The following is a 12,149-nucleotide window of genomic DNA, read 5'->3' as shown; positions in this document are numbered from 1 at the left end:
GCCAGGTTGAAATCCACTTGACAGAGCTAATTTGAACTGAGTTTTGGCCTGATCTTCTGTAGGCCACTCACATGCTGATGAAACTGCAGAGATTCAAATGCATTTGCCTTCATTCATCAATTTGGTTATTTTATTGAAGAATAAAAGATCAAAGTAGTTCAGCAGCACTTTTCCTTGTAAGCTGCCACCACTGGTGCACATGATCCTTTTATCTCTCAGCTGTTTATCATGATTTTAATCTCAGAGGTTTCATTGCTCTCTAAAGGAGAACGACAGGGGCCTGAAAATCTTCTGAAGAACAGCAATATCTTGATACTGTTTTTTTTTTTTTTTTAACCTCACTACACCAGGGCTTCACTCAGGACCATGGGGGTGCTTTAAAAAATAAAATCACTAATGCCCAGGTCCTATATCAGGTCGCCTGATTATTTTGACGTCACTTCTTGATGGTTCCAGTGTTTAGCCCAGTCAGAGAAGCCTTCCATTAGGAGATGGCTCAATCACCATCATCTCCTCTCACCACCATTTGGTTCAGGTTTGGAAAGGTGTTTGTACTTATGTGATATATCTGCTTATATAAGAATAACAATAGCCCAAAGGGGCAAGGATATTGGTTATATAAAAAAGTGCATTCTTTTCCTTTTTCCTGCCCAATTAGATTGTTAGCCTCTTAGTTGACAGATAAGATAAAACATAGAGCTTTCCTTTGTTGGTATGGCCAGGGGCTGGAGGATCAGATTCTTTCTTCACTTTTAAGGAAAGTTAAAAGTGAAGGCATGGAGGGCATTTCAGCTTGGTGTGAGTTTTGAGTTTTGACATATCACTGCACTAGCCTTATGACAGGTTTTTACAAATATTTTTATTTTTTAATTTCATACCTTATAGTTTTGTAATGTATGTGAAACTTGCTGCTTTTCAATGTGAAAATCTTGAAATTGTATTGGTGAAAATATGAAAAAAACTATATTGATTTGCCCTTAAAAGAATACCAATTGAAATATGTGTAATTACCACCCAATGGGTGCACGTTTACATGAGCTTCATAGATTTTAGTTGCTGAAAACTGATAACATTATATGCCTTGCAGTTTGAGATTTCATAAGCGTTTTAGCAATTGATGACTAAAAGACATATTTCTAGAGGTGCTCATGTGTACTTAGAGGCTGAATGACTGAATCAATAGTTCCCAAAGTGCAGGTAAAGTTGAGACCAAAATGGAGTAAAACCACCTAGGAGTTTGAACTTTCTGCACATACTGAAAGGAGAGAAAGATGTGACAGTGATCTTAAGGGAAACTGCCAGTTCAGGTAGGTCCATGAGGCAGCCCTGTGCCCTGTGCCCCCTACACTTAAGTCTGTAACAGTGGCTCTGCAAGGGTGGCTCCCAGACAGGCAGAGTCAGCTTAACCTGGAAATTTGGAAAATGGAAACTTGATAAAGATTCAAATGCTCAGGCCCTATCTGGGGCCCAAGGAGTGGGAATGCTGGGGCCTGAGCACAAGGATCTGATTCTGATGCAGACTGGAGTTCTAGAACTGAGGCTTTGTGAAAGGGAGCTTCATGCTTTGGGATGCAGGGAAGTACAGCAGTGGTTCTCTGCTCGGTGGCACCTTGGAATTACTTGGGGAGCTCAAAAAATCTTAATTCTCAGACCACACCCTAGACCACTTCAGTAATAGCCAGCGGGATAGACACAAGCATGGGCGAATTTTCAAATTCATCTGTTCCGAAGTGTGTACACATTTGGGGTGGGGTATCCTTCAGATTGGTACTAAGCAACCACAGCAAGTTTGCAGGGCACAGACCACACCATTGGTTTCGAGGAGGAGTGAGAAGGGATTTTTTGAAATCGTAGTAAATACTTGAATGATGACATGCATGATGTCATACGCTGTCACACTAAGTACCTGATAGGGTACTTTTTTTTGTTTGTTTGTTTGTTTTGTAGGGGAAGCAAAATTTTACTTCTACCCTCTAAGGGTTTCTTGACTAGTCCTAAGAATTAAATTGATAATTAAGAGGAAAACACTCAAATTTATTTAATATAAGCTGGGTATGGTAGTACACATCTGTAGTTATAGCTACTCAGGAGGCTGAGGTAGGAGGATCACTTCAGTCCAGGAGTTCTAGACCAGCCTGGGCAGCATATGAAACCCCATCTCAAAAAAGAAAAAAAAAGAAAAGAAAAGTTTAACATAAGTTTTGGGAACCTTCATAAGGAGAGGAAGACCCAAAGGAAGCCATTAGAGTTGAACTTTATATATGCAATTGGACGAAGAACAATAAACTGTGAAATCATTACAAGGTAAGAGGGCTTGGAGGGAGATAGTTAATCATGGACAAGTGACTAGGAGCATAAGGGTTAGTTTAACAAGGTTTGTGCAGGTTGCTCTTGGCTTTGACTCCCTACCTCTAGATCAGAGAATCTTCTACCAGGTGCAGGGCAGAAACCTTCCACGTGGGAGTTCCAGCTCCTGTTTTAGGAAGGTCAGAATGTACTCACTGCTCCTGCTGTTGTTGTTTTTAAAGAATCATTAATTTAAAACAGTCAACATGCCAGAGGGCATATTTTGGGGTGGCACAGCAGTCTGAACTCTTCACTTCTGAAGCCAAGGTTCACAAAGCTGGGTCTCTAGCTTCTGAGGTTCCCTTAGACCCTTCCAAGGGATTCTGGAGGTCAAAACCTTTTTCATAATACTACTAAGATGTTACTTGCCTTTCCTACCGTGTTGATATTGGTGTAAAAGCCCCAGTGGGTAAAACTGATAATGTCAGCACAAGTCCAGGCTGTGACATCAAACTGTACTGTGGCCATTGCTTGCTTACTCACTCATTCACTGAAAAAAGTGAAGTCAGTTTCACTTAGGAATTTTCCTAATGAGGCACCAAGTGTTTTTTGTTTTATTAACTCTCAACTTGAGGACGCGTCTTTTTAATATTCTGTGTGATGAAATGGGAATACTTATTTAGTATATCGAATTACATTGACAATGTCTAGCAAAAACCCTTGTGAGATTGATTGGTTGTGAGCTCAGCTAGCTTTTGTTCTGTTTTGATTTTGGTTTTGTTTTTGTTTTTCATAAAACACCTTTTTCCTTGGAAGAATAACTGACAGTCTGTTATTATTCATGCTCAGGTATTTGGCAAACATATTTTGTTTTTCAAAATGAACAAAGTAAGGTTGACCCTTAAAGAACCTGACAGTATCTATTGCCAATAATAAATTTGAGCTTTCAAGCAAAAACATAATTTTGGAAAACGTGTATCTGCTTGACATCCCCCCAGTACCTAAAAGAATTTTCTGAAGAGATTAGCGATGAATAATATTAATGAATATGATTTGTTGACATTGTATAATGAAACTTTCATATCGTATCATGAAAAATGTCAACATTTGGAAGATCTGCAAAATGCAGGGAAGCTTAAAATTCATGCACAGGTAAAAGATCCATTTAAAGGGCAAGGGAGACCAATGGATTTTAATGGAACAGAAGACGAAAAGTTCAATGCTATGGTTTCAGATTCCACCACGTTGCAACTAACCTTTAGAAAGTTTTGGTGTAGTAGCCAAGAGATATCCACAGCTGTTCAGAAAAACCATTAAATACCCTTCACTCTTCTAACTACATATTTCTGTAAGGCTGGTATCTTCTATTAAGTAAGACACTAAAAAGTTTGCAATATGGAAAACAATGTCAACCTTTCCAAGGTGTTTTTGTTGGTGGTATTGCTGTTTTGTTGCTGTGGGGGGGACATGATCATTTTTCATAAAGACTTTATGTTAACATGAAGTGAGTTTATCATTTAATGAATTTGGTAAGTATTTTTTTTAATTATTTAATTTCTAAGATAGTACAAGAAATGTAATTTACATAAACATGTTTTGGTGTTAATATGATTATATTATTTTTTAAATATCTTAAACATTATTTTAATAATTTCACAATATTTTAACATTTTATGTTTTAATTTGTAAGTGCAATAAATAACAACAAGTTTATTGGTGTCCTCATTAATTTTTAAGAGTACAAGGACATCCTGAGATCCAAAAGTTTGACTGGCATGCAGAAAGGTCTTTGGTCCCTTGTGTCCGAGTTTCAGGACCATTTGCATGTTGCCCTTCTTTGTGTTGGAGTGTGAAAGAGACTTGGGCCCAGCAGTGGTTAGAGGAGGGCAGAACGAGTGCTTTGAAGCAAGCAAACTTATATGGCCTGTCCAGGAAACTGGCATGTCATTGGAGCTACTAGGCCCCAGTAACCCAGGGTGGAATGGGCCTTCTGGGAAGAGTCCCGTGGTATGAACCTACTGTCACTCCCAAGTCCCACTTCCACTGCTCGCCACAAGAGAGGATCTCATATTTTTTCTTTGGTTTCTCTTAAGAGTAACTACTATTGGATCTTTCATTTTTACTCGTCATCATTTTGTCCTCATGATATCCATATTGCCAAATCTCTGACGTAGCTTTGAAACTTTTGACAGACTGTACACTTGCCAGTGACCTGACCTGACCTTTTTTCATCAGCAGTGGCAGGGGTTTGTCCTTAGAGGTTTGTTGCTCACCTTCTCAGCCCACAGATTGTCTCTGTCACAGGCAGAGGGTTGAATAGGTGATGTTAGCAGGAGCCATGCAGGACAGAAGAGAGGGCTTGGCGGGTAGGTGAAGAAACTGTGGCAGCAGGATGAGAAAGCAGGTGAAGGTTCCACTAGGGATCATTGTGGCTGATACCACCAGGAAGTGTCTCTGTTGAAATGCCTGCTTGTGAGACACGAAGGAGCCCTTCTGATCTTATTGCCCCTGTACCTCATGGAGACCTTATCTGTCAAGTGAAACTGGAGATCTCACTGGACAGGCACAGATTGGATGCTTTTCTCCAAATTCTAATATTCCTACCTGTTAGGCACCTAATTTTCTTGCATAAGCATTAACAACTTACACTGAATGTTACTTTAATGTCAGTTACTTAATTTTTTTTTTAAAAAAATGTTTAAAGTATGTTCTAGTTGGCTGCTTATTTAATGGAAAATGCTAGAGCTGATAAAGGCTGGTTTTATGTTCTATTTATTTAAATATCCAAAACCGCATACAAGCAGCTTAATTGTGGTGATTGGAAAGGGCCCTTTTCCTTGCAAAACAAATCACTCTGACAATAACTTAGCAGGAATTAGGCCCAGAAAAGGATTGTATAGTCCCTTGGTGATTAATCTTCCATTCCCAGTCACTCATCAACTTTTTTCTCTTTACTTGTGGTATTTATATAATGTTTAATTCTGAATCTATGCACTATAGCATGAAGAGGCAGCTTAGAATGATGATCTGAGAGCGGTTGTGTGTCAGTGTGTGTGTGTGTGTGTAAAAGAGAGGGAAGAGTGGGTGACAGAGGAAATAAAAATAATTCAAATGTTAGAGGCAGTGAGCAGTTTGCAGGGCATTGGCTTATTTCAAATTCCTTCTGATTTTGAAGTAAGAAAAATAATAAAGACTTTGACATTCTATAATTTTCTTCAGTTTAAGGCAATTAATATGTCCTAAAATATGACAAACAAAAATTGTAATGGAAAAGCACTCTAGTATAATAGTCAGCTTGTTGTTACTGTAACAGGAAAGATAACTTACTTATAAAGAAAAAAAGTTATTTTGACTCACAGGTTTGGAGGTTCCAATCCATGATTAGTTGGTCCTGTTACTTTGCACCTATGGAGAGGCTGTACATCATGGCAGGAGCACACAGCAGAGCAAAAATCACTTACCTCATGGACAGGAAGCAAAGAGAATAAGGGCCCAGTATCCCTCTATTCCCTTGAAGGGCATTCCCCTAAAGAACTAACAACCTCCCACTAGGCCCTACCTCTTAAAGGTTCCACCACTGCCTAATAGCACCTCCCTGGGGACCAAGTCTTTAACACATGTATCTTTAAGGTACATTCAACACCCTAACTATTGCAAGTAGTTTTCCCTGTAAAACTTACTCTCTAGCATTTAAATAGCAGTTGTCAATAATGAGCCATCCAATACTGGGTGACTCCCTCCTTTCCTCCCTCTCTCCTTCCCTCCCTCCCATCCAAAATTTATAGTGGAAGTAATGGGAGTAAAATAATAAAATTACTTTAGTGACCTATTCAATCTCTTCTGCATAGTTAGACATTGTTGTTTTTATTATTACAAAGAGGATCTAATTAGAAAGTATCTTTAGAACAACTGTTTAGTTATTGAAAACTCTCAAGTGCATCCTTTGGCAGTCATGTTTCCTTGGCAGTTCAGAGCTGCAGGCCAGGGTGTGGGTGGCACCTCTGCTCTGTACTTGATGGCATGATGACCAAATTCCTGACAGTAAAAGTCATTCTAGAGGGTGACTCTTGGGGGGATCTCTCCTGGAAGAGACGGGGACACTTGGTCCCATTACAAACCATGCCTTTGTTTGGATCTGCCATCACAAAGACAAGATTTTAAATACCCACAACAATGACAAACCAGCATTGAAGGTTTTGTTTTTTTTGTTTCCCTTTTCCAGGCTTCTGGCTGTGAAGGGTCAGAGATTCCTGATGAAGTGAAGCTGATTGGGTTTGCTCAACTGAGTGTGAGCTGATGTATGTCCCTTGCTGTCACCCTGATCTGTCGTGCCCCCCCCACACCCACTTCCTGTCCACTTCCTCCCACCCCCTCACTCCCAGTCCCAGCAAAATCAGAAGATTGTGAAGAGGCTGGCTTCAATGAAATGGGATAAAAAATAATTTTTTAAAACTTACAACACTCCGAGTTCTGCTTTATTCTCTAGCAATCCACTGTATGAGAACAAGCAAATGCTACAGCTGCCTGACTGTTGCTGATTTTTCCAAAAGCTATTTAATATTCTTAGCATTCAATTCGGATAGCCCTTAAATGAAAAGAATCTGAAATACACTCAGGTGGTCCTATTTACTGGCAACAAAAGGAATTTTCTATCAAAAGCCTATTTCTCCTTTCATTGTTGTTATTTCTGTTATAACACTTCAATTGTACATCTGACAATACTGCCTCTTTTATGTTGTACTTAGAAATTAATATACTTATAAAATTAAGATTTATTAGCCAAACTTGAATTCTAGTTTTAAAACTGACTGTGAATTTTATTTTTCATATATTTATGCATTACACACCTTAGCTATAAGAAAAAAAAAGTTTTTTGATTATATGCTTCTTGCAGTTAATCTCTTGTTATTTAAACAAAAAGTTTCAGGTCTATCTTTGGAGTATTTATAAATTCTAATTTTTGAAATGACTGAATTAGGAACTTGGATGCTTATTCTTTTGGCTTGTTTGCCTAAAAACCAATCCACAATCTGATTGTCTCTTGGGAGAGGGAGGTGCCTTGCATAATTTCACATGAAGAATGTGCCTGAGGCTGCTTTCCTCTGGAATAGTCTCAGATCTAAAATTTCCTCTACATAAGGTGGCATATGTAAGATCTGCTTAATTGGAACGTTTAGAATTCATTAAAAAAATGTTGCCATTCTGTTAGGTTGCTAACTGTAAACCCATCTCTGATTTGGCTCTCCTTAAGAGATAGGGTTTGTTATTCTAAAGGTGATAAACTTGAAAATATCAGAATCTGAGTTTTACTTGAAATTCTGCAGAATACCTAGATGGAGTGAAAATAATAGAAAGGGTTTTGTGCAATGACTAAAAGGTAAAATGCTGTTAAGTTTCAAGAATAAATACTTTCAACCCAAGTAGCCTTCTGCTTGACTATATATTCTGGAACTAGTACACCTTAGGATTTTCACAATTGGAGTCTAAACTTTCAGGGAGGTGGGCTCCCAGGATGGCACCATGGCTCTTTCCTAGCTAACCCTAGATACGGCAGCTCTTTAATGTACTTTAAAAAGCAAATATATATTACTAAGGACAAAAAGTTATTTATAATTGCCTTGTCATAATTGTTAAGGTGTTCTAGAGCCATTTGCATACAATTTAATGTAATTTCATTCCATTCTATTGTTTACACAACGATTACTCAAAGATGACTGCAAAGGTAAAAGGAAAATAAAAGTGTATTGCACAATGAAACTGTGTCACGTCTTTTCTTTCCTCCTTTAGGTATTATCTGCATTTTGCTGTAATGATATTTAGCACTTCCATAAAATACATAGTAAGAATTAACTAGTGAGAAGTGCCCTAGAGGAAGAATAGGGCATGCATCCAGTCACAGAGGATTGGATTTGACAAGAAACTCAAATTGGCTTGAGGAGAGAATGAAAGGCAAACATCCACACTCTGTGTAGACATATTGTCTTTGAATTAAAAATACAGGGCTTCAGGGGACAATAGAGAATCATTCCTTCTGAATGCCTCATTCATTTAAGTGCTAGGTATGTTGAAGTAGAGAGTGGTTAAATGGCTTGTCCAAGGCCTTTCCCAGAGCTGCTTGCAGAGCTGGACTCCCAGGGTCCTGGCTTCCTGTCATCAAGAGCATGCTCTTAACAGTCTTGTGTACAACTCATGGATGAAAACAGTATAAGACAAGACTCTCACCTTCTACTCAGGGAAATGCACATGAATAACTGGAAAACTTTGCAACTTGGTAATAAATATCATTTAATATCTGCATTTATACCCACATTGCTATGTCCTTCCTAATGACATTTGACATGGCTTGCATACATTCATATAATAGGATAAAGATTTTGAAACACAGATAATGTAAGACTAAGGAATAATAAGAATTGGCTAATCAATGAATGCAAGAATTATTTTAGAACACACAAATTCACTATGAGGACCTGCATAATTGCTAGAATTTATAGATTTGAAGCACAGCTTCCTAACACCATACTAACTTAGTACTCAGCTATGAAAAGTGATCTATAGATACAGTGCAATCCCTGTAAAAATTCCAAAAATTTCTATGGGACCACAGAAGATTCTGGAAAAACAAAGCAATCCTGAGCAAGGAGAAAGCTGGCAGTATTGTGTTTCCTCACTTCAAAATATGAGTTCATAACCCACTTGAATCAAAGTGTGGAATACGATATGTCAAGAAATTTGTAATGTTTTGAACAACCCACAATAAAAAATTAAAAAAAAAAAAATGCTACAAGGCTTTTGTAATGGAAGCAACATGGTGCTGGCATAGAAACTGACATATAGACCAAATGGACAGGGTGGAGATCCCAGAAGTAAACCCCCACACATTCACAGTCAACTGATCTTTGACAAGAGTGCCAAAGATGTGCAATGGGAAAAAGGATGATCTCTTCAACAACTAATATTGAAAAACTGGACATCCACGGGAAAAAGAATGAAATTGGAGCCTTACCTTACACCATATACAAAAGTCAACTCAACATGGATTAAAGACAAAATCTAAGACATGGAAGTATTAAATGCCTAGAGGAAAAGGGAAAAAAAATCTCTTTGCCTTTGATCTTGGAATTTTTTTTTTCATGTGATACCAAAAATATAGTAAACCAAAGCAAAAACAAGTTTTATTACATCAAACTAACAAGCTTCCTCAGAGCAAACAACCAACAAAATGAAAAGGGAATCTGGAAACTCAAACCAAAACCACACCTATTAAGATGACTGTTATCAAAGACAAGATAAGTGTTGGTGAAGATGTGGAGAAAAGGGAGTCCTTATACAGGTTGGAGATGTGAATTGGTATAGCCACTGTGGAATACACTGTTGAGGTTCCTCAAAAAAAAAAAAAAAAAAATAGAACTTCCATACGATCCAGTGTTTCCACTTCTAGGTATGTATCCAAAAGAAATGAAATCAGTATCTCAAAGAGGCATCTGCACTTTTGTGTTCATTTGCAGCAGCATTCACAGTAACCAAGATATGGAGATAGGTATCCATCAATCAATGAATGTACAAAGAAATTGTTATGTGCATGTCCAGTATATACACACTCAATGGAATATTATTCAGACTTTAAAAAGAAGTCTATCATATCCAGATGAACTTGAAGGACACTATGATCCATGAACTGAGCCAGACAGGAAAATTTTGCATGATCTCATAAGTGGAATCTAACAGTCCAATTAATAGAACCTAAGAGTAGAATGGTGGTTACCAGGGCAGAAGAAATGGGACCATGTTTGTCAAAGATGCCAAATTTCTACTATGTCTGATAACTAAGTTCAAGAGAGCTCAACTACAGCACTAATTATAGTTAATAATATTGTACTGTATACTTGACATTTGCTAAGAGAGTAGTAGATCTTCAGTGTTCTTCAGTGTTCTCGCCACATGTGAAAAATATTGGTAATTATGTGAAAAGGTGGATATATTAATTGGCTTAATTGCAGTAATAAGTTCAGTAGGTATATCAAAACATCTTTTTGTGCTCTTTAACAATAAACAATTTTGCTTTAAAAAGTGAAGGACAACCATTGGTCATAAGCCAGTAGTTTTAAAATGACATTTTCCATCATGCATTTACGTAACTAAAAATTCAGGTGTTATGAGTATGGTTTTAAGAGTGTTTCCTTTAGTGGTGCAAGCCTGTAATCCCAGTGGCTGGGGAGGCTGAGGCAGGAGTCTCATGAGTTCAAAGTCAGCCTCAGCAAAAGCGAGGTGCTAAGCAACTCAGTGAGACCTGTAAATAAAATACAAAATAGGGCTGGGGGGTGGCTCGGTGATCAAGTGCCCCTGAGTTCAATCCGCAGTACCACCCCCTGTCCCCAAAAAAGAGTGTTTCCTTTAAGTTGGTGCAGTACTTTCTGGAGTTTTCATCTTGGGATGTCACTCCCAGGAATGAGCATATGCTCGATCCATAAAGTAAGGGATTATAAGAGCATCTCTTGAAAAATGATAAAATAACTGCATGCTAGAAATAATACCTATCCACACCCAAAACACCACTTCAAATAGGCTATCCCATGCCTCCCACTGGAATGGATGAGCCATAAAAGATGGTCAAAAGTATCTGTCTCCAAATGTCCCAATGATTGCCTAGCTGCTATTTTACTGTAGAAAGAATGCATAGTTAAGCAACAGCTATGTCCCTTTACCTGCCTCCTACCTGCTTGCTCAGGGCTAATTTGAGGATCTAAAAAGGTAAAATAAACTGCACAATCAGTTCATCTACTACTGTGCATTTTGCGCCAAACCAGTGGATGCTGGGGGTTTTGATTTTTGTTTTGTGATCATGGTGATTGAACCCAGGGGCACTTTAACCAGTGAGCCACATCCCCAGCCCTTTTTATTTTTTGAGACACGGCCTCACTAAGATGCCCAGACTATCCTTGAACTTTTGATCCAGCTGCCTCAGCCTCCCCAGTCAGTGGAATTTCAGGTGAGCACCATTGTGCCCAGCATCGATGCTGCAGGTGAACAAGAATCATCTAGTTAAGAAAAATGCACAGAACTTCACCATACCTGAATCTAACCCTCAAAACAAGCATCATTAGACAATCATTGAGCCCATATATTTAATACATAATTCATCAAAGGGCAAAAATAGTATTACTAAGAGTTATGATCTTGCATCATTATAAATTGAATTTGCTACAAAATGATGGAAAGCCAGTTATAGAAAAATTATTGTCATAGTGTGCTTTTATACCTCATATAGAATGTCAGCTTGAGAAACCAAGACTTGTATCGTAGAGGAAAGTGGCTCATCAAGTAGAATGTTCAGTAGACTAGTAGGTCCATAATCTTGGAGAAGTGGGATAGTTCTCTTCTTTAAAAAGTGGCACAGACAGGGGCTGGGGTTGTGGCTCAGTGGTATAGCGCCTAGCACATGCGAGGACCTGGGTTCAATACTCAGCACCATATAGAAATAAATAAAATAAAGGTATTGTGTCCATCTACAAATAAAAATAAATATTTTTTAAAAATTGGCAAAGACATTACTCTGGTCCAACTTTGACCCAAACAATTTGGTATTTAAAACAATTCTGACAGCAACATTTCAATATATAATATAAAATGAACATGTAATCGAATAAGATTGAGCATATTTAGGTAAACGTTTTATATACATCTTTTTCTCCTCCAAAACTTTATAAGATTCTTTTTAAAAAATGGAAATAGGTGCATCAAAATGAAATGGAGGAATGAGGAAAAGGACAAGTATGTGACATACTGAAATGACATACTGCTCATGCTTACTGGGAAAGCCTGAATTTGGATCTATCACTCTCTATTGTTCATTCTAGAACATT

General features: G+C 38.0%; 1 protein-coding gene across 1 annotated transcript in view; it reads left to right on the top strand.

Annotated features, from left to right (window-relative positions):
* Positions 1–8,043, top strand: part of Stk39 (serine/threonine kinase 39) — a 266,714-nt gene extending 258,671 nt beyond the window's left edge. The window contains exon 18 of the mRNA XM_046447447.2: positions 6,509–8,043. Within this exon, the coding sequence (XP_046303403.1) occupies positions 6,509–6,583 (75 nt within the window). The 3' untranslated portion in view covers positions 6,584–8,043. The remainder of the gene's footprint in view (positions 1–6,508) is intronic.
* The last annotated feature ends 4,106 nt before the right edge of the window (positions 8,044–12,149 follow it).

Source organism: Marmota monax, unplaced genomic scaffold (genome assembly GCF_021218885.2).
Source record: "Marmota monax isolate L192 unplaced genomic scaffold, Marmota_monax_Labrador192_F-V1.1 WCK01_AAM20220418_F8-fsc00007, whole genome shotgun sequence".
Classification (NCBI taxonomy): Eukaryota; Metazoa; Chordata; class Mammalia; order Rodentia; family Sciuridae; genus Marmota; species Marmota monax.
Note: the sequence above shows the minus strand (reverse complement) of the source record. Positions and strands in the feature narration are given on the sequence as shown.